The sequence below is a fragment of the Podarcis muralis genome, chromosome 2 (genome assembly GCF_964188315.1).
Source record: "Podarcis muralis chromosome 2, rPodMur119.hap1.1, whole genome shotgun sequence".
Lineage (NCBI taxonomy): Eukaryota > Metazoa > Chordata > Lepidosauria > Squamata > Lacertidae > Podarcis > Podarcis muralis.
In genome coordinates, this window is record NC_135656.1 from 113,521,219 (window position 1) to 113,543,672 (window position 22,454).

Here is a 22,454-nt window from a genome sequence, read left to right on the forward strand (position 1 = left end):
CACCATTCAGTGAAGCACCTCAGGTGTCAAAAAGTGCAAAGAGGTGTGTTTTCATAACAAAAAACTTAGCATTCCTATGGCACTATTCAGAGAATCGGGTGCACTTTTTCCAGTCCTTGCAAAGCCCTTAATAGGCTAATTCAGGGGTCTGCAACCTTTAAGACAAAAAGAGCCACTTGGACCCGTTTCCGAAGAAAAAAAACTGGGAGCCGCAAAACTCGTCATTATAAAAATAACTTTTTGGTCACTTTTTAAAATTATTTCTTTGTTTGACCCCTCAGAATTACTCCTCCTCATAGAAATAAACGTTAAATTAACAAGTTACCTTTGTGTGTGTGTGTGTTCTTCACTCCCCTTCAAAACAGTGACCAGCGTACATGCCCCCTTTCAATGCAGTGACCAGCGTACATGCCCCTTACAATGTAGCGGTCGGGCGGGCGTGAAGGTGACGTCGGGACGGTGCGTGACTAACACACGCACCGCCCCATGCGACGTCACAGCCAGTACAGCGCCCACCACAGTGGGGAGTGTCGGGGCGCACAATGCGCCCCCTCCCTTCGCTAGTATCCGCCCCGGAGCCGCGGCAAAGGTGTAAAAGAGCCACATGCGGCTCCAGAGCTGCGGGTTGCAGACCCCTGGGCTAGACCATGACAGAAAGAAGGAAGGAGGGAAGAAAGAGCTGGAAAAGGAGGGAGGGAGAAAGGAAGGAAGGATTTTCTCATAATGCTGGAACCCTTTTCATGCAGCACACAGCTAAACTCTGGGATTTGTTTCCCAAAAGACCACGACAGCCACCAAATCAAAACAACTTTTAAAAGATGCTTAGACACCTTTTTTTTTTTAACAGCCCTTTTTGTCTTCTTCACGCTGTTCCTCCCTTCCCTGCCCCTTTCCAGGTTCCTATCATCCCAGTTGTGATCTCATCGTATCGGGATTTCTACAGTAAGAAGGAAAGGCGTTTCACCACGGGTGAGTCCAGCCGTCTGGCTCCTTTTCCCTCCCTTCCCCCTTCCCTTATCCCCAGGGACGAGGCTGGTTCTGACAAACCTGTGGCCACTCACTGGCTGTTGTGGTAGGGTCTTCTGAAGGTGGGTGATGTAATTTTGGGGGTTAAATGGCTTTGAGTGATTTCAGTGCTGCTTTCAATAGGGCTACATAGCTGGGGGGGGGTTAAAATAGGTAAAGCAATCATACATTTTTAGTTGTACAGTCATACCTTGGGTTACAGACGCTTCAGGTTCCGTTTTTTCAGGTTACGGACCGCTGAAACCCGGAAGTACTGGAACAGGTTACTTCCGGGTTTCAGCAGTCACGCATGCACAGAAGAGCCGAATCGCAACACACGTGTGCGCAGACGCACTGCTGCGGGTTGCGAACGTGCATCCTGCACGGATCACGTTTGCAACCCGAGCATCCACTGTATCTGTTTTAATTTACGTTGTGAGCTGACCTGGGAGGAAAGTGGGAATATGAAATTAGCAGGCAAATAAATGAAAATACAGTGGTGCCTCTAGATGCGAACGGGATCTGTTCCGGAGCCCCATTCGCATCTAGAAGCAAATGTAACACGTGTCCGCGCGTCTGCGGGTCACGTTTCGGCACTTCTGCGCATGTGCGTGATGTCATTTGCGCGTCTGCGGGTCACGTTTCGGCACTTCTGCGCATGCGCGTGACGTCATTTGCGCGTCTGCGGGTCACGTTTCGGCACTTCTGCGCATGCGCGTGACGTCATTTTGAGCGTCTGCGCAAGTGGCGAAACCCGGAAGTAACGCGCTCCATTACTTCCAGGTTGCCGCGGAGCGCAACTTGAACACGCTCATCTCGAAGCACATTCAACCCGAGGAATGACTGTAATTAAATACCTCCTGCCCTGCCTCTTTGCAGCCTGCACACTTAACACTTTTCTTTTTCTTTCCTTCTCTCTCCCTTTCTGCCCCCCACCTGGTCCGGCTACATCACCACGGCCCCTTTCCACTGCCTCCGTCTCCTCCTCCTCCGGCGCAGGGCGCTGCACGGTCCAGATCCTGCCTCCCATGCCTACGCGGGAGCTGGTGGCTGAAGACGTGCCGGCACTGACAGATCGCGTGCGCCAGGCCATGCTCATTGCCTTTGAGGGGCTCTCGGTGGAGCTGGGTGCCCCGCAGTGACCCCCTTTTACTACTTCCTCCCTCCCAACATCCGGCCCTAGAGAGAGACAGAGAGAGAGGAGCTTATGGGGTGGGGACTGGGAACAGCTTTGCGCCCACTGGGACGGGGGCCACGGCAGAAGAGGGCGGCGTTAACTCCCCAGCGGCCAAGCCGGGACCAGGAATGGCAGAGGCGGTGATGGGAGCGGCCCACGCTACAACCAAACCTGGAGATTTGCAAGCTGGGGTGGGCTTCGCCTGGCCACGCCCACAAGGAGCCGCAGGGGCGGAGTTGATCCCAGCCACGCCCGCTTCCACCTTTCGGACCAGAATTCTCCCCTCCCACAACCAGGTAGATGGCGCAGCCCTCTCCCCGCCAGGTCTTCTTCCCCTCAACCGTTTCTGTCGATGTGAACCGTTTCGCTTGAGCTTCTCGGACAGGACCACTCCAGCCCCCTGTTCCGGGGGCAGGGGGCATTTTGTGCGCTGACCCACAGGCAACGTATAAACAGAAGCACTCCTCAAACGCTGCAGAGGGAAGATTCATCCCGGCGCTCCTCTGGGGGACGAGATGGGCGCAGGGGAGGTTCTGAGTGCGAACACTGCAAAATGTGAAGCCGGGTTGCGAGCTGGTTGCAAACACCCCGCTGGCCTTTCACGAAGGGGTGTGTGTGTATGTGTTTGCGTGTGAGATAAGGGAATGGGCACGATTGATCGATCCGCTACATCTTGCCTGCGGTGGGAGCAAAGCGGCGACCAACCACTCCAGAGCTCCCCAAGGAGGGGAGCTGTGCGGACTACGACCCACCCAGGCCTCTGACTGATCAGCAGCTCTAATAAAACGGTGGACAAGACTACCTCCCTCTGTGAAAGGGGCACGGCGAATGGGGGAACTGCGGCGGGGTGGGGGGGCTGGGGACACAGAAAGAATGTGACTCTGTATTGGCTCTTTTCAGTCACCCGGTGGGTGAAACGAGGGAACGAAAGAGCAGCTTTGTGGGGAGGGGGGGGGTTGCGGTGTGTCTCACGGGGAGGTGGGGGGCTAAAATAATATGGGCTGACCCTGTGGAACCCAGTTTATGGGACCAGCCCTTGACCCAATTGATGTGGGGCAGAAATTAGGGATGCTACTTTGGGGAAAAACGAGAGCAGGAACGTGAGAAGACGCCCGTTTCCTGACAGCCTCCCTGGGCCTGTTACTTTTGTGTTGGTTAAAATATTTTAACTGCCCTGCGAAGGGGGAAGCAAGCCTGCCCTTATCCGAGCTGCGTCAACGTGGCAGCCTGCTTTCCTGGTTCCATTTGGAGGCATTGGGCGCTGCAAACTCTCATTTTTTGGTCTCGGAGATGGGCAGAGGGGAGGTACGTGTGTGTGCTCCCTCTGTGGCAAAATATGGCAGGAAGGCTGAGGTCTTGGGACAGGGCATTGGGGAAGGGCAACCAGTGTTTGGGTGCGGGGTCACTAGGCCGAATTTTTTTGGGGGGGGGAAGGAGTGCACAACATGGAGGAGGGGGCTAGTGGCATGAGGCTGGTGCCCTTTAGCCAATTGGGCCAAGCAGGAATTAAATTGTGGTGGTGGTAGTTGATGCGGCACCCTTCAGCTATTACTGGACTACAATTCCCATCATCCTTCACCACGGGCCACACTGGCTGAGGCTGATGGGAGCTGGGGTACAGCAGCCGCTGGAGGGCACCTCGTTGCCTGGCCTACTCCAAGGCCTAAGGCGGAGGGAAAAGCCTTTCCCGGACCTGTTCTCTCTAGCCCTGGGGCTGATGGGAGTTGTAGTCCAGATGATTGGGAGGTTGCCATGCTGGTGCCCCATAAGGCCTGGGATGGAGGAGAGACGAATTGGGGGCAGATGCATGCACTTCCTGTGCGTGCTTCCTGGGACTGGAGTGGATTTCTGTGTGCAGCTATATTTTTTATGAGGGTGGGCTATTAGGATTGGGGAGAGGCTATACTTTTGGGATGAGAGACCCCTCTATTGTGGGGGGCAGGCGTGCTTGGGGAGCCGTTTCAGGGAGCGTGCGCTTGTTCGTGGGGTGGGTGGGATTTTGCCAAATATTCCCTGCTATGGGGGGGAAGAGGGGCTGCTGCCTCTGCTCCTCTCCTGCCTTTGGGGAATTCCCCCCCCCCCTTGATTTATTTCTGTCCTCTCCCCAGTTGGAGACCCAGTTGCCTATCCCTCCCGCCAGATGCCCTTCCGGGGGGGCTGTTGATGTCGGGGGAGCGTCGATGTGGGGAGGGGGCGACGGGCAAAAGGGGCATCACCAAGTCCATGTTCCTAAGACCTTCCTGCTTTTAATAAAGACCCTCAAACAAGCCCCCACCATTGCAACGCGTCTCACTCTGTGTCTCTAGCAGATAAAGGTGGGGTTTTTTGTGTGATGGTGGGGTCCTGTAACCTTTGCCTTTGGCATCTTTTCGGAGATGGGGTTGAGCTGCAGGCGAAGCCTTTCTGTGCATCTGCTGCAAGCGTTACCAGAATTGCAGCTATTTACCTGCAGATAAACTATGGAAAGAGCTGGGGGGGGGGTTGCCCTCACAGGAGGTAGTGATGGTCACACACTGGGATGGCTTTAAAAATGGGATTAGATAGATGCATGGATAATATTATCATTAATATTTACATACAGGGCTTCAACCCTTTGTACCTGAAGGAGCGTCTCCACCCCCATCGTTCTGCCCGGATACTGAGGTCCAGCTCTGAGGGCCTTTTGGCGGTTCCCTTATTGCAAGAAGTGAGGTCACAGGGAACCAGGCAGAGGGCCTTCTCGGTAGTGGTGCCCACCTGTGGGACCTCTTCTCAGATGTCAAAGAGATAAATAACTAAACTTTTAGGAGACATCTGAAGGCAGCCCTGTCTAGCGAGGTTTTTAATGTGTGATTTTTTTTATTAAATGTCTTTTTGTTGGAAGCCGCCCAGAGTGGCTGGGGCAACTCAGTCAGGTAAGCGGCATATAAATAATAAAACTACTACTATTATTTTATTCCCAAATAAATCCAGCTGCAGCAGTTCATTCCAGCGAACAGTTATTAACTGGACCAGAATCTTACAAGAGATTCTGTGGAATTAAAATGGCATCTTTCTCCAAACAGGACTGCTACCATTCAAGAAGTTAATAAGTGACCTTTTATTTATTTGTTTTTTTAATAAAAGGAAATTAACTATGTCAAAAGTGCAGCTTGAACAATATTCTCCTGCCCAGAGAGCTGTCCCTGGGAAACCCGGCGTCAGGTTCCCACGACCCCCAAATTCACTTGGGAAGACAAGCAAACTAATGCCAGAGTACTGGAAGAAGCAAAGATCACCCGTGTCGAAGCAATGATTCTTCAACAACACTTTCGTTGGACTGGTCATGTTCAGATGCCTGATTGTCATCTTCCAAAGAATGGAAAGCGAAATACCGGTGGACAACAAAAGAGGTTTATAAAGACACTCTCGAGGCAAATCTTTTAAAAATGCTGTATAAGCACTGACAACTGGGAAACACTGGCCTGCGAGCGCTCCAATTGGCGAACAGCCTTTACCGAAGGTGTCATGGACTTTGAAAAAGCACAAACTCAGGACAAAAAGGAGAAACATGCTAAGAGGAAGGCACTCTTGGCAAACCCTCACCGTGATCAACTCACTTCCGGAAACATATGTCCCCATTGTGGAAGGACGTGTGGGTCCAGAATTGGCCTCCACAGTCACGGACTCACTGTTAAGACCGTGTTCATGGAAGACAATCTTACTCGGCTACAAGTGATCGCCAAAGATTTAAAAAAAATGATTATGCTTCGCCGCGAAAGATTATGCCATAATAAAGCCATTCCTCTTTCAGATGCTGCAAGGTGCTATCATAGCTTGCCCTGTTGGATACTGAGCTCAATGGTAGCATTCATAGGTTTAGGGTGAGCTTCCAGGCAGAGGAATTGAACGCAGATCTTTCCCTAGTTCCAGAGCTGGATAACCTGTGGTCTTCTAGATGTTGGATTTCCATTTCCATCAATGCCCACCACACCCCCATTGGGGGGGGGAGAGGTAAGTGAAGATGGGAGTTGCGTTGTCCAACAACACTGCAGCCAACTTAGCAGGGACAGCGAGATCTCAAAAGCAAATAAGTGCCTTCCGTTGTTTACGTGTGGTTGGAAGAAGTACAGGGTTGCAGGGAATGTGGTGCAGAACATGATCATTAGCTTGTTAGGAGTTTGGTGCATTTCAGAAGAAGGAGTTTGAGAGGCGTTGAGAGCTCTACCTGTTGAATTCTGGACTGACGGTGGTGGAGAGATCAGCCCAGGATAAACAAGGTGATGGAGAAACTGGAAAATGGCGATGGCACATTCCAAGAAACAAAAAGGAGTGCTCTTCACCACAGAAAAATTCAGGCAAGAAAATAAAGAACACCCCAGGCAGGCCACATTGCTACTTAAAAGTTGGCATGAGTCGGACGCTAACACTTTTAAATACCATTGACTTCTGTGGGGGCATTAAGCACCTGCTTAAGATTGCTGTCCTTTGCATAGTTGGGAATAATCTACTACTTGCAGCAGGATTTGCAAATGAGTCAACACGCATAGAAATTCATTGTAAATCTCCCATTGAAATCAAAAGTGCTGAATTTTCCTCTCTTTTTTGCATTGGCTGTGAATGCCTCGAGAATTCTGTGTGGCCGCGCTTCGAATTGTTCCAGAAGAATGCTGTGCGACTCATAAGCTTGCTTCCATTAGTTAATCCGTTAGAGGCCTAGCCCTTGCTGTGCGTATTTTGCTTTTAAGTAATGAGTGGAGTGTGCCCAGGGAGGAGATGTTAAATTGGAGTTTCCTAGAGCAGTACCCACCAGCCCAGAGTGGGGTGCAGGAGGTGGTGGTGGGGGGCTGGTTTCCCATCAATCGAGTCCAGGGCGCAGCCATCACCGGGCAATGTCGTAGCCAAAGCCATTTTTACCGTTTTGACAGGCACCTGAGAGCAAGGAACCCAGAAGGAGAAAAAAATGAGGTTTGAACAGTGCAAGAGACCCCAAACCACCCGAACTTCCCTCTAGGAAGGCAGTTCATAGAAATAGTTGGCAGCTATTTAATTAAGAGTTTCAATAGTCGGGGAAGGGCATAATTATCTGAACATAGAAGGTCCCAATTTCCATGGCATCTGGGAGGAGATAGGAGAGCTCATTCTGAAACCCGGGAGAGCTGTTGCCAGCCAGTGTAGACAGTAATGAGCTAGGTGGATGACTGGTCTGAATTGCTATAAGGCAGCTCCCAATATTAAGTGGAGAAGCTTGCACATCCCACCAGCAAGGCAAAATCGATTATCTGCAGGGGTGATGTGGGATGGAGGGGTGAATTGAGCTGTAGCAGCCAAAGCGCCTGAAAGCAACGTTTCCTAGCCCAATAGGAAGCAGGGGGATGCATGCAAAAAATCTGGTTTCCTTGCAGAAAGTTCCAATTTGTCCCCAAGGCATCTACAGGTACGGCTGGGAGAAATACGCTGCTTGAAACTCTGAAGAGTTTGATGCCACCCTTGGAAAGTTGCCCAGAGGAGAATGCAAAACGTTCCGCACCCCTGAGCCAGCCTGCTATTGCCTCAGGTCTCGTGGGGGAGGGGCACCCACGGCCCTCCAGACCAGTTCACTTGGCCCTCAGGACTCTCCTTGCCCCAGATCACACCCTCGCCTGCATGAAATCATTTGCCTCCTGTGCATGGCGCCGGCCCTTCCATGAGGCAGACTGCAGCAGGTGGCGAAATTGTGGGGGCGTCTCTGCCACCACTGGATAAGTGATTAGAAGCGGCCATGGCAGCTTCCAGCGAACTCTCGCAAGAACCTGGAGCCCAGCTGTGTGACCCGATATGTGAGGCTTCAGTGGAGAGGGCAAGGAAGGTTGGGTGGTGCAGGGCACATGTGCTAGGTGGCGCCTTCCTGTTTTGCTTCAGGTGCCCATGGGTCGCGAGGCGTGTTCTTGCCGCCTGTCAGGACGGCGTGGCCTTTCTGATACTCACAGTCCCCCAGTTTCTCTTCGAGGAAAAGCAGCTGGTCGCTGAGCGACTCCACCTGGTCCAGGTAGAGCAGGCGACTCCAGAGCTCCTTCAGCTGGGCGGGCTCCAGGGAAGGCGGCAAGATGGCGATGGCACGTTCCAGGCGCTGCAGGGGTGGGGTGGAGAGAGGAGGGCTGCAGGGCAGTTGTGGCAGGGGCCCACTGGGACTGATAGGGCAGAAGGTGGGGAGCCAGCCAGTAGGTGGCGCCAGAGACAGCCAACGTGTTCTGGTTTTGCTGTACATGGGGCAACACTGAGAGCAAGGAGGAGGCGGCAGCTGTCAGGCAGGGCCACTCAATGGACTCTCCAAGCAGCAAAGGTGGGGGCTGACTGACGGCAGACCCAAGTTGGTGGGGCAGTAGCCCATTCCTCATAACTACTGCATTTTTCGCTCTATAGGACGCACTTTTCCCCCTCCAAAAATTAAGGGGAAATGTGTGTGTGTCCTATGGAGCGAATGCAGGCTCCCTGGCTTCAGCGATACCAACGCGAAGCCTCCGAAGCCTGCGCTCCGGAGGCTTCGCGTTGCTTTCGCTGAAGCCAGGAGAGTGTGTTTTTTGAGGCTGGCGGTGGGGGAAAGCAGCGCTTCCCCCCATCGCCAGCCCCACAAGCTCCATCGAAAAGCCTGCAGGAGCTGCATGCTCTTTAAAGGGTGCGCCGCTCTTGAGGGCTTTTCCCCAAGGAGGGAGAATGGACTGACTGGCAGAGTCAGTCCCTTCTCCCTCCTGTGGGTTTTTGCGCAATAGCAGGGAGAAGGTCTGGGAGAAGTGCACAGGCTGCATGCAGCCTGTCCGCAGCTCCCAGAGCTGGGGGGAGGGGAATCATATTTCCCCCCTTGATTTCCCCCTCTGAAAACTAGGTGCGCCCTATGGTCAGGGCGAAAAATACGTTAATTTGTATTGCACCAGAGAGGCTTGCTTGGCGCCTTCATTACATATCTTTAGGCGCCAGGCAAAAACTCTTCTCTTTAACCAGTCCTTTGGCTGCTTAACATTCTAAGCCTCTTTAAGTGTGTTTGTGGGGGAGGGTTTTGTTTTGTTTTTGGCTTGTTTTTTGTGTAACTTTGTGTATGTTCTCATTTTGTATTTTTCTGTGGTGAACCACCCTCGGGTCTTCAAGGGTGGCATACAAATGTAATTAATAATACTAATGCTGGCGTGCTCTGGTTCATGGGGTCACGAAGAGTCGGACATGACTAAACGACTAAACAACAACAACAACATCAACAACAGTGCTAATAATACTGTATTTTAAATTGTTGCAGCCCACCTTGCGACCTTACGGTGAAGGGTGGGGAGATCATAAATAATAATAATAATAATAATAATAATAATAATAATAATAATAAAAATAATAAAAAATATATACAAACCCCATCATGAGAAGGGGAGAGATTGCAGGAATGCCTTGCATCATTCGGCTCCTCGTCCTCCTCCAAAATAGCCCCTTGGCTGTCCAAGGGTATAGCCAGGACATAACCATTTTCAAGGGCACTCACTATGGATTCTTCATCTGCTATTTATCCAGAGCTGGCTTTGCCAAATTCTTTATGCCCACACATGTTGCAAGGGGGGAAAATGGCACGTATCACCGGCTAAACCCCCGTCTCTGTTTCTACCTCCGAGAAATGCCGCACTGAAATCTTGTTACTGCTAAGTTCTTTGATTTGCTAATCTTTGGCCTTTAGCTCCCCCCACCTGGGTCTTTAAAAGTTATCAGTCTGTCCGCTATCCCCTCATCCATCAACTATCTGAAACAGACCCAGCTGTTGGAAACTTGAGGGCCTCTCCCTCCCTGGCATGTAAGGAGTGTGGTGGCCAAAAACCAGGGAGGGGTGGTCCAATGAGGTGAGGAAACTCTTTTTTATTTCGAAGGCCACTGTCCCTTATGGGTCAGCCGTTGGTTGAAACTCAAAGTAAGGGGCCAGAACAGAAACATAATAAAGAGCCCAGTTGGATGAGGTCAATGGGCCATAGAGCCCAACATCCTGTTCTCCCAGTGGCCAGTCAGCCTCCTGGGACAGAGACCTACAAAGACTCTCACCTCTTCCAGCTGCTCCACCTTGGCTTGAAGCTCCTGGATCTCATTGGGAATCGTCTCCTGAGCCCCTAAAATTTGCACTGGGGGGAAGAGAAGAGGAGGACGAGGGAGAAGAGAGCGTGAGAAGGAGGAGGACTAGAACTACCAGTGTGTGGTGGAGCCCCAGAGAGGGTCCAAAATTGATTTCATTTCTTTTTTTGTATTTATCTCCCACCGTTTTCTCCAAGGAGCTCAAGGTGGAATACAGTGGTACCTCAGGTTAAGTACTTAATTCGTTCCGGAGGTCTGTTCTTAACCTGAAGCACCACCTTAGCTGATGGGGCCTCCTGCTGCTGCCGTGCCGCCGGAGCATGCTTTCTGTTCTCATCCTGAAGCAAAGTTCTTAACCTGAAGCACAATTTCTGGGTTAGCGGAGTCTGTAACCTGAAGCGTATGTAACCTGAAGCATATGTAACCTGAGGTACCACTGTACATGGTTTCTCCTCTTCTCCTTTCTTCTCAGAAGTTTTTGTTTTGCCCAATAATGTTGAGCTTTTTTGGCATAATTGCCAAAAAAAAAAAAAAAAAGGTTGATTTTTTTAATAGCTATTTTTCAGGAAAATCGGCCAACTGCAGTATTCCGGGTAATGTCCGGAATATTCCGGATGTATGGCAACCATAGGTTAGGCTGAGCGGCAGTGACAGGCCCAAGGTCTCCAAGTGATTGAATTCGAACCCTGGTCTCCGAAGTACAACACTCTAACCACTATGCCATGCTGGCAGAAGGGCCAAGGAGGGCGAGATTTGAACACATGTACAGAACACAACGAATCAGCATTCTGCTCTTTGTACACTTAATTACAAAGTAATAGGTCCCTAGGACGCGGGTGGCGCTGTGGGTTAAAGCCTCAGCGCCTAGGACTTGCCGATCGAAAGGTCGGCGGTTCGAATCCCCGCGGTGGGGTGCGCTCCCGTTGTTCGGTCCCAGCGCCTGCCAACCTAGCAGTTCAAAAGCACCCCCGGGTAGATAAATAGGGACCGCTTACTAGTGGGAAGGTAAACGGCGTTCCGTGTGCTGCGCTGGCTCGCCAGAGCAGCGATGTCACGCTGGCCACGTGACCCGGAAGTGTCTGCGGACAGCGCTGGCCCCCGGCCTCTTGAGTGAGATGGGCGCACAACCCTAGAGTCTGTCAAGACTGGCCCGTATGGGCAGGGGTACCTTTACCTTTACCTTAATAGGTCCCTGGCAGGCTCCACCTCCTTTTCCACCAGGCACCGCCCTCGAGTGTCCAGACTCCGCCCCTCAGCCAATGCTGGTCCTATTCATAATTTTGTCAGGTCCCTTCACTCAGATAAGTCTATTCTGAGTAGGACTAGTATTGGATACAACCTTAAGTCAATCTGTGTACATATCTGCTGGTTTGGGGTACTTTACAAAGGAACTGAAGACTGCGTTCCACGACTCTCAGGGCCTTTTGTTTTGTTTCCTTTTTCATGCAAACCAAAGCAGAAAGAGGTTCTTGGAACTGAACTCAGTGGCCAGATTCAAAGCTGCTTTTTACAGGGAAGTTGTGAAATACACTCGGCAGCATGGGGTCACAGACAGCTGCCGCTGTGACCCGTGAAGAAGAGATCTGTTTGTGAGAAGAAGCCAGGAAGTGGCGCAATTGAAGGTGTCATTCTCTCGTCCACCTCAGCAACCAGTAAACGTAAAGGGAGCGAGGGAGAATATGCCCTACGACCCCCCAGAAATCCTGCTGAGCAGCCCTAACGAACTTATGAAGCTGCCTTGCACTGAATCAAATCATTGGTCCATCCCAGTTCAGTGCTGCCTACACAGACTGGCAGCTTCTCCCCGGAGTTCAGTCAGGAAATTCTACCAGCTCTCCAGGGAGATGGTGGGGATTTAACCCAAAACCAGCTTAAAAATGGCCTCAAGGCACTGTGGACACAAGTTGAGGACACAAGCACACACCTGCCCTTCAATGCCACCTGTCAACATCAACTGCCGCCCGAAGCAGCCGCCTCACTCTGTCCAATGGTAGAGCTGGCTGCTTTCTTCTATGAGGGGATGAAACAAGGTGCTTGCGTGAGGCAGGAGGAGGTGGCGTTGTGGGGCACACTGGCCTTCACCCACACCGACACGTTTATACAGTGGAACCTTGGTTCTCGAATGTTTCTGTTGATGAACGATTCGGAACCTGAATGCCGAAAACCCGGAAGAAAACGCTTCTGTTTTTGAACGTGCCTCAGAAGTTGAACGGCTCCCACTGTGTGTTTTTCAATTTTCTCAATTGAATTTGCAGACAGCCCTTTGCGCCTCAGTTGTCGAACGTTTCGGAAGTCGAAGGGTCTTCCAGAACGGATTACGTTCAACAACCAAGGTTCCACTGTATTGCTTTGTTAAACAGCCATAGCTTCCTCTCCCAAAAATTTCTGGGAACCAGAGAGCTGTTAAAATCCCCGCTCCCCACGGAGCTACAATTCCCAGCGCTCTCCACCAGCTATAGTTCCCAGAATTCCTTGCAGGGAAGCCATGACTGCAAAAGTAAGATAGGAGTTGCTTTAAGTGGATGGTAAGGATGTGGCCATTGGGACGTGGGTGGCGCTGTGGGTTAAATCTCAGAGCCTAGGACTTGCCAATCAGAAGGTTGGTGGTTCGAATCCCCACAATGGGGTGAGCTCCCATTGCTCGGTCCCTGCTCCTGCCAACCTAGCAGTTCGAAAGCACATCAAAGTGCAAGTAGATAAATAGGTACCGCTCCGGCAGGAAGGTAAATGGCGTTTCTGTGCGCTGCTTTGGTTCTCCAGAAGCGGCTTAGTCATGCTGGCCACATGACCCGGAAGCTGTACGCCGGCTCCCTCGGCCAATAAAGCGAGATGAGCGCCGCAACCTCAGAGTCAGTCACGACTGGACCCAATGGTCAGGGGTCCCTTTACCTTTACCTTTAAGGATGTGGCCAGGGACATAAAGCATATGGGGTCCTGCCCCACCAACTTCACTCTTCACTCTGTCCTCTGCCAGCCCCCACCTGCCTGCCTGCCAGGTCTATCTGGCCCTTGAGAATTTCCGCAGGCCACACCCCCTTTCAACAGGCCACACCCCATTCCACAGGCCACGCCCCTCGCCAGGCCAGCTTCGCACCTTCCAGGAGTGTTTTGGCACAGCTGGGACGTGTCCTCGAATTCTGCTGAGGTATCTTGCTTGCCCAGATAGAGGGCAGAGGGGGTTGTGTGTGAGAGAGAGACACAGCCAGTGTGGCATAGCGGTTAGAGTGTCAGACTAGGACCTGGGAGATCAGAGTTCGAATCCTCCCTCAGCCATGACGCTCACTGGTCCAGTCACTGCCCCGCAGCCTGACCCACCTCACAGGGTTGTTGTAGGGAGAGAACGAAGCAGGGGAGAGCCACTTACGCCATTTTGAGCTCCTCAGAGATAAAGGTAGGGAAAAGATGCAAACCATAAATACAAATAGAAACTGGTTTAGGGTGCATAGGCTAGGCAAAATTCAGAGCCATTGCTCCGCCCGCTTTTGCCCCTGCCGACATGTGGCCTCAGGAAGGTTACCCAGAAGGCAATGCGGCCCTCGGGCTGCAAAGCGTCCCCCCCTCCCTTCCACAGAGCTTCCTCCCAGTCCTTGTGGGGACCCACCTTTGCTGGCATGCAGAGGGGCGGCCTGGGCAGTGGGCAGCAAGCGGCAGCTCTTGCCATCTGGTTCCAGGGCATAGCCAGGGTGGCACTGGCACTCGTAGCTCCCTGCGGTGTTGAGGCAGCGTTGGTCGCAGAGAGAGACGGGTGCGTGGCACTCGTCCACGTCTAAGGAAAGACGGCAGCGGGGTTAGGAGTCTTAAGTGTCTGACGCATAGCTGTCAACTTACAGATTTGAAAATAAGGGACCAGCAGCCCAAATAAGGGATTTTGCTGTTGTAAAGTTGCATGCATTGGTAGGATTGACAGATGCTGTCAATCCGGCATGAGGCAGTTGCAGGGCCACGGCAGCCGCTGAAGCGCCGCCCTTCTGCGTCCCTCCCCATCCCCTCCTCTTCCTCCTCCCTCAGGCTGCCTCCTCAGCCGCCGCCACCGCTGCCACCTCCGGGCTCATGGGCGGCGTGGGCAAGAGTCTCCTTCCCTCCCCCCCTCTCTCTCGGGCAGGGAAGGGCCGGTGGAACTCCTTGCGCCAGGACGACGGCGCCAGTGCGCGCTCTCTCTCTCGCTGCGGAGGGCCCCGAGCCGCTGCTTCCCTCCCGAGCCAAGCGAGCATGAAACCCGGGAAATTTAAGGGACCGCAGCGGGACACGGCGCTGGGATAAGGGAGTTTCCCGCCAAATAAGGGACGGTTGACAGCTATAGTCTGACGGGAGGGAGAACCCCTGCTGCATCTTCCTCTCGGGACCTCGAATAAATAATCTGCCAACCTGCAGAAACCCCAAGTTTCTAGTCCTGGTGAGTAAGGCCTTTAAGCCAGGTATCTGCCAACCCACAGGAAATCTGAACCGTAGAATTGGAAGGGACCCATCTAGTCCAGGCCCCTGCAATGCAGGAAATTTATGCCTGGCTGAGTGTGAGACTCGAACCCATCACCCTGAGATTTAAAAGTCTCACGCTCTACCGACGGAGCTATCCCTTAAATGAGCCCTGGTGGTGCCTTCTGTTGCAATAAAGGGCACCAGGCTAAGATAGAGGGCACCACCCCGGACCTCCCAGCAATTGCCCCCTGAGGCGCCTTCCTAATGGTTCAGGCGGAAAGGATGCGATGGTGCCTTTGATGTCAAGCTAGTCGTGACCAACGTCCCCCACCAGCCACCCAGTGCTAACCCTTGCCTCTTGTCGCTTCCAGCTGCTCTACTCACCGACATGGCAGTAGCGCCCGCCCCAGCCTGGTTGGCACTGGCACTGGTTTGGCTGGGCACAGGTGCCTCCGTTCTGACAGGGCTTGTTGCAGATGGCTGGCAGGAGAAAGGAGAGAGCAAGGCTGAAGGAGCCCGGACACTGAGGTCCAGCGCTGAGGGCCTTCTGGCGGTTCCCTCCCTGCGGGAAGTGAGGTTACAGGGAAGCAGGCAGAGGTCCTTCTCGGTGGTGGCACCCGCCCTGTGGAACGCCCTCCCATCAGATGCCAAGGACGTAAACAACTATCTTAGGGATGTGCGGATAACTGAGTGATGTCCGACTCCGATCTCTGTGGCTTCCATCACATTTCTGCGGCACAAGCCACGGTTCGAGGACTCACCTTCCTCGCACTTGGTGTCTCCCACGTGGCGTTTCTTCCAGCCTTGGCAGCAGACGATGTGGGTCTGCAGAATGTCTTTGCGCACCTGCCGTGTGGCCACGCGATAGGTAGTCCTAGGGAAGAGGGAAAACGCAAGTGTCCTTGGCTACTTCTCCTTCTCACCAAACTGGGTAAATGATGATTTCCATTTCTGACACCATACAGTGTTTAAGATGAGACAATGCCACCATTATCTGAAGCAGGAACTGTAGAGAGACGTCTGGCCAGAAAGTCTCTCCGCTTATTAGGGTCTCACAGCGACAGACATGCTACACACAGCAAAGGACCAGAACTCTATGATTACTGCACAAACAGGGGGAAAGGGGAATCAGCATCCTTTGTTGTTTGTCTCCAGCAGCTGGAAATTATGAGCCCCCCTTCTTAGCTATTGTGGTGTTATGTACTGAGTTGAATAGGATCCAAAATGCAGCAGTCTGATTGGTCCTAGAACAATAGGATCCAAAATGCAGCAGTCTGATTGGTCCTAGAACAATAGGATTCAGAATGCAGCAGTCTGATTGGTCCTAGAACAATGCATCAGTATGATTGGTCCACAGGAGCCACCCAATCCAGCTCCAGGTGAAAGTGAATCCACAACCTGATTGGCCTACAGGAGAATTCCAGAATTAGCCAATCACGTGCAGCCCATTGTGTAAATAATGTATATAAAGCAGATACTTTGGGGGAACTTTCATTCCTCCTCCCACTATGAGCTGAATAAAGAGCATGAAACCCACCCTCGACTCCAAGTACATATCATGTGGCTAATAGCTGGTAAGGACCACTGGTGAGGAAAATAGTTTATTTATATCAAGCAGATAACCATACAATGCAGCCTAAAAGATCAAAATCTAGGCTGTAGGGTTAGAAGTAGAAGATATTGTATTTTAAAATAGTATTAGATGTAAGGGATAAAATGTGAAGATTTTTATGGTAAAAGTAAGTGTGATAAAAAAATGGTTAAAAATTATGATATATGTAAACGGCTAAAGATGAGGCAAAATGAAAATCAGATAGGGGGGATGTGGGGAAGCTCACCTAACAATGTTTAGAAAAAATAAGGATAAGACAAGAATTTGTATTGGTTTTTTCCCCTGTTTGTGTTGTTTATTTGTGTTATAAAATGAATAAAAAAATTTGAAAAAGAAAAGATCAAAATCACAACAGGCATTACAACAGTCACGAGTTCAAATCACTAGCCACTTGCCATATAAGAAGTCTCCATATGACTTATGGAATTTTAAGAGCACGACATTTCTTAAAATAAGAATGATGAAATTACTTTAAAAGGCAACACGGTGACTCATGAAACAGATCTAACGAAGCAGCAGCAAAGGCATACAATCTAGGGGCAGCCAATGTTTTAGACTACAACTCCCATGAGCCTCAGCCAGCATGACCAAGGATGATGGGAGGTGGAGTCCGCAACATCAGGAGGGAGCCATGTTGGCTATCCCTGACGTAATCAATGAACAGAAAATCATGACAATCTGTCCAATGCCTAGGTGGAGTTTTTATCTGGCGTCGAGAGAATGCTAAAGATGACTCCAGGCAGACCTCATCGGGGAGAGCATTCCACAAGCAGGGAGCCACCACAGAAAAGACCCTCTCCCTCAGCAAGTTAAAACAGATAGCAGTTTAAAAAAAAAAAAAAACCACCAGCAGAAACCATACTCTCCAACATTTGTGGCATCAAAATCGGGACACTCCTTTTTTGGTCCTGAACTCTCGCGCATGTGGGAATACAAGACCGAAAGACACTCTCATGAGACCAAAAAAACGAGCATCTTTCATTCTGGCGCTCTGGTGCAAATCAGCAGGGTCGCCCCAGAGCGCCAGGCCAAAAAATAGGACATTCCAGGATCCAAACAGAAGCCGGAATTGGCTTCTGTGATTCTGTGATGTCCCCCACCCTCCTCACCCCTGGAATCTCCATGCAGTGGAGGACTTTGCGTACCTGTAGGTGCTGCAGACACGGGGTCCAGCGCACAGCGTCAAATACGGCTGGTGCGCAGGCTTGGCGTAGGTCTCGTTGTAGAACAAGGGGATCCTCAACGTGCGACGTGCGCACACTCGGCTGTGGGTCAGAGAGGGTCACAACTGAGAGGGTTTGGGGGATTCCTTTCAGCCTCTAGAATATCAAAGCCCTGTGGTGGCTTAAACCACATGGGATTGCTAACACATCGAAAATAAAGGTCTTAGCACAGTGGTTAAAATACAGTGGTACCTCGGGTTACAGACGCTTCAGGTTACAGACTCCGCTAACCCAAAAATATTGCTTCAGATTAAGAACTTTGCTTCAGGATGAGAACAGAAATTGTGCTCCGGCGGCGCGGCAGCAGCAGGAGGCCCCATTAGCTAAAGTGGTACCTCAGGTTAAGAACAGTTTCAGGTTAAGTACGGACCTCCGGAATGAATTAAGTACTTAACCCGAGGTACCACTGTATCTACTTTCCTTGCAGAAGGTTCCAGGTTCAATCCCTTACAGTCTCCCGCCTGAATCAATGGAGTGGCGCTGCCAGTCAGTGTCTACAATACTGAGTTAGATGGACTAAGGGCCTGACTGCATAATGCGGCTTCCGGTTTAAAACCAGGGTGCCGCACAGATTGCTAAATTCTCTGCCCAAACCCATCCATATTCCCCCCAGCCGTCTAATTAAAGCTACTCATGGGCATCAGTTGGTTAGCACGTGGCCCTGATAATGCAAAGGTTGTAGGTTTGATTCTTATAATTATAATTATAATTGTAATTATAAGATACCCCATCCATCTGGCTGGTTTTCCGCAGCCACTCTGAGCAGCTCCCAACCGAATATTAGAAGCACAATGAAACGTCAAACATTAAAAACTTCCCTAAATAGGGCTGCCTTCAGATGTCTTCTAAAAGTCAGATACTGTAGTTGTTTATTTCCTTGACATCCAGTGGGAGGGTGTTCCACAGGACGGGTGCCACTACCAAGAAGGCCCTCTGCCTGGTTCCCCATAACCTTGCTTCTCGCAGCGAGGGAGCCACCATAGAATAGAATCATAGAGTTGGAAGAGACCACAAGGGCCATCGAGTCCAACCCCCTGCCAAGCAGGAAACACCATCAGAGCACTCCTGACATATGGTTGTCAAGCCTCTGCTTAAAGACCTCCAAAGAAGGAGACTCCACCACACTCCTTGGCAGCAAATTCCACTGTCAAACAGCTCTTACTGTCAGGAAGTTCTTCCTAATGTTTAGGTGGAATCTTCTTTCTTGTAGTTTGGATCCATTGCTCCGTGTCCGCTTCTCTGGAGCAGCAGAAAACAACCTTTCTCCCTCCTCTATATGACATCCTTTTATATATTTGAACATGGCTATCATATCAAAGGGACGCGGGTGGCGCTGTGGGTAAAAGCCTCAGCGGCTAGGGTTTGCCGATCGAAAGGTCGGCGGTTCGAATCCCCGCAGCGGGGTGCGCTCCCGTTGTTCGGTCCCAGCGCCTGCCAACCTAGCAGTTCGAAAGCACCCCCGGGTGCAAGTAGATAAATAGGGACCGCTTACTGGCGGGAAGGTAAACGGCGTTTCCGTGTGCGGCTCTGGCTCACCAGAGCAGCAATGTCACACTGGCCACGTGACCCGGAAGTGTCTCCGGACAGCGCTGGCCCCCGGCCTCTTGAGTGAGATGGGCGCACAACCCTAGAGTCTGTCAAGACTGGCCCGTACGGGCAGGGTACCTTTACCTTTACTATCATATCACCCCTTAACCTCCTCTTCTCCAGGCTAAACATGCCCAGCTCCCTTAGCCTCGGAGCTGGACCTCAGTGTCCAGGCTGAGCGATGGGGGTGGAGACGCTCCTTCAGGTATACTGGTCCGAGGCCATTTAAGGACACCTGCATTTTCCTGCATTGCAGGGGGTTGGACTAGATGACCCTCAGGGTCCCTTCCAACTCTATATTTCTATGACTACGTCCAAAAGTTGCCCCAGAGCCAGCTTTCTGGAAACGTCATTGGCCATGACCATGAGATATTCATTGCTGGATTGTGGAGGGGTGCTTAACTCTTTGAATGCCCACATACCAGTTTTTCATTCTGAAATTGTGGCCCACCCCCATGTGGCTTCCGCTCCCTGCCTCTCTGCCAGCTATATCTGGGAGCTGGGCGAAATTGTGCTTTCTGAAACCCATGGAGAAAAAGCCACGAGGGCGGGCAGATGATTTGGAGTGGAGAAATGGCAGGTGGGGGAAGGATTAAGGAGCCACTATCTCCCAGTGCTGCTGCTCTGCTAAAAATATCTCCCAGTATCCTTCTACTTTAGAGGGACCGGGTTGAATTGAAAGTTAAATTGATCTCTGTGTAAGGTGCTGTCGTTGGCTGCTGAGCAGAGCAGAGACAATGTTTTTAAGAGAGTTGCGTGCCATCTGGGAAAGAGTTTGCGTTCTGTAGCATATACATATATTTCTGTCATTCTGTTGTCTCCTCTGGCCAAGCAGGTTGTTAAAATGAGACAGGAACCAGCATAAGTTATTTGCCGCATGGAGAAGTAAGATTGCTTTTGGATTCATCCCAATTTTTCATCTTTTTCAAGCTCCCTGGGAGAGTCAGGGGTGGGGACCATAATCTGTCTCCAGACAAATTGTGTGCATGTGTTTGCTTTGATTGACATAATTTATCCTCTTTGTATAGCCCACAGCTCTTAAAAAAACAATTTGCAGCACATTTTTATTTTCTCTTTCCAAAAGGAAAGGGGCGGGGGGGAAAGCGAAGGTCCCAGGGAAGTCTTCGCTTCTTAATTATTTGCTTTGTTTTAAAGAGATGAGATGTTGTCTTTTGCTGGATTCAGACAAAAGAGCCTTTTGTATGGGGATCCGTCTATACAGTTCTGTTTCAGTGCCAAGCTCTGGTGCCCTGTGCCAAGGGCTTTCGTCAGAGCCGAGATTCTGTGAAAAGCCCAAGACTGAATCGGGACTTTCCGCGTGCCAAAGACGAGGACCAGAAAGCATTTTAATCATTGGGTTCTATTCAACTAAGTCCTGTTCAGAGTAGACATATTGAAATTAATAAACCTTAGAATCGTGCAATTGTGGAAGGGACCCCAAGGAGTCATCTAAAGGTGTCATGGGCTTTGCAGACACTTGAACTCAGGACTCAGGGGAGAAACATGCTAGGAGGAAGGCACGCTTGGCAAATCCACACCGTGATCAACTCCCACCCGGAAACCACTGTGGAAGGACGTGTGGATCCAGAATTGGCCTCCACAGTCACTTACGGACTCACCGTTAAAACCGTGTTTATGGAAGATAATCTTACTCGGCTATGAGTGATCACCAAAGGAGAAGAAGAAGAAGAGATTTATTTACTTAATCAGTGGGATCTCCAAGAAAACGTAGCAGTGGATTATCTCACCTCCTAGCGCAGGTATAGGCAACCTTCGGCCCTCCAGATTTTTTGGCCTACAACTCCCATGATCCCTAGCTAACAGGACCAGTGGTCAGGGATGATGGGAATTGTAGTCTCAAAAAACCTGGAGGGCCGAAGGTTGCTTATGCCTGCCCTAGCCCCACGTCAGGGAAAAATATCCCTGCATTGCAGGGGGTTGGACTAGATGACCCCATGGTCCCTTACAATTCCATGATTCTGGGGCTGTTGTCGAGGGTTCCAGACTGTGATGCCTTGTGGCCATCAGCAGAGTTCGGGGCTATTTGATGTGAAGGAACTTCCTTTTTCTGCTCTTCTGTTTCCTGCCTAGCTGCTTGATCCCAATGTTTCAGGTTTTTGAAGAGAAGGAAGTGTGACTGTATGTGTGGGTGGGTGGGTACACGCTCACGCACCAATCACCTAGCCTATTATTATAATTATTAATTGAATTTATATACCGCCCTATACCTGGAGGTCTCAGGGCAGTTCACAGAATAAAATCAAAATATAAAACCACAAAATAATCAAAATAAAAACAACCCAATAACACCCCCCCAAAAAAATAAAACACATTTTAAAAGGGCATAGGATGTCAATCAAATCAACCAAAGGCCTGGTTAAAAAGGAACATTTTTGCCTGGCACCTAAAGGCACCAGGCGAACTTCCCTGGGAAGAGCATTCCACAGGTGGGGAGCCACTGCAGAGAAGGCCCCGTTCTTGTGTTGCCACCCTCCGGACCTCTCGAGAAGGAGGCACACGAAAGAGGGCCTCAGAAGATGATCTCTGGGTCCGGGTAGCTTCATATGGAAAGAGGTGGTCCTTGAGGTATCACGGTCCTGAGCCATTTGAGGCTTTATAGGTCAAAAGTAGCCCTTTGAATTGAGTCTGGAAACTAATTTGTAGCCAGTGCAGTCGGACCAGGATCAGCGTAATATGCTCAAACCGTCTTGCTCCGGTGAGCAACTTGGCTGCCGAATTCTGCTGTGTTCAGCCTGACTCTGCTCTTCCATTCTTATTTCTTTCACAGTTACTGGTTTCTCTTTATTTAAGGAACTTATATCCCGTTTCCAAGTTATGTGTCAAAGCGACTTACAACATAGGTAAAGAATATCATATGGAAAATTTAAGACACAAATGAAAGCTTTGTGTATGTGTGAGTGACATCAGAACAGCTTTAAACTGCGCAGGTGTCCTGAGCAGACAACCGTTTTCATCTTGATGGCACCTGCCTGATTTCTTGTGGCAAGGAGTTCCACAGATTTGGGCCCACTATGCCCAAAGACTCGTGTTTCTGGTTCATCGGGAGCTTCTCACAGTGTCCCCCCTGATGATCTCAGTGATTGGAATCATAGAATCATAGAGTTGGAAGGGAACATGAGGGACATCTTGAACCCACAGCCCTGAGATTAAGAGAGTCTCATGCTCTACTGCAGTGTTTCCCAACCTTGGGCCTCCAGCTGTTTTTGGACTACAACTCCCATCATCCCTAGCTAGCAAGACCAGTGGTCAGGGATGATGGGAATTGTAGTTCAAAAACAGCTGGAGGCCCAAGGTTGGGAAACACTGCTCTACTGACTGAGCTATTCTAGCTTAGGACGTACTAGGAAAAGTGTCCCTGGGCCAAAAGTTCTTTGTACACTAG

The 22,454-nt window shown here is 50.7% G+C and overlaps 2 protein-coding genes across 8 annotated transcripts in view; one reads left to right on the forward strand and one right to left on the reverse strand.

The window, feature by feature from the left end:
• AGPAT1 (1-acylglycerol-3-phosphate O-acyltransferase 1) overlaps positions 1 to 2,980 on the forward strand; it is a 42,499-nt gene extending 39,519 nt beyond the window's left edge. For all 5 annotated transcript variants that reach the window (XM_028720479.2, XM_028720477.2, XM_028720476.2 and 2 more), the window contains exons 6-7: positions 897 to 969; positions 2,005 to 2,980. In XM_028720479.2, coding sequence (XP_028576312.1) covers positions 897 to 969; positions 2,005 to 2,147 — 216 coding nt within the window. In that variant the 3' untranslated portion in view covers positions 2,148 to 2,980. The remainder of the gene's footprint in view (positions 1 to 896; positions 970 to 2,004) is intronic.
• A 2,257-nt stretch (positions 2,981 to 5,237) lies between these two features.
• EGFL8 (EGF like domain multiple 8) overlaps positions 5,238 to 22,454 on the reverse strand; it is a 35,493-nt gene continuing 18,276 nt past the window's right edge. For 2 of the 3 annotated variants that reach the window (XM_028720463.2, XM_028720464.2), the window contains exons 4-9: positions 17,387 to 17,506; positions 15,391 to 15,503; positions 15,014 to 15,109; positions 13,815 to 13,979; positions 10,187 to 10,263; positions 7,844 to 8,249 (exon numbers count right to left, since the gene is read on the reverse strand). In XM_028720463.2, coding sequence (XP_028576296.1) covers positions 8,013 to 8,249; positions 10,187 to 10,263; positions 13,815 to 13,979; positions 15,014 to 15,109; positions 15,391 to 15,503; positions 17,387 to 17,506 — 808 coding nt within the window. In that variant the 3' untranslated portion in view covers positions 7,844 to 8,012. Of the gene's footprint in view, positions 7,073 to 7,843; positions 8,250 to 10,186; positions 10,264 to 13,814; positions 13,980 to 15,013; positions 15,110 to 15,390; positions 15,504 to 17,386; positions 17,507 to 22,454 lie in introns of those variants that run through there. The other variant, XM_028720466.2, reaches the window with a different exon arrangement.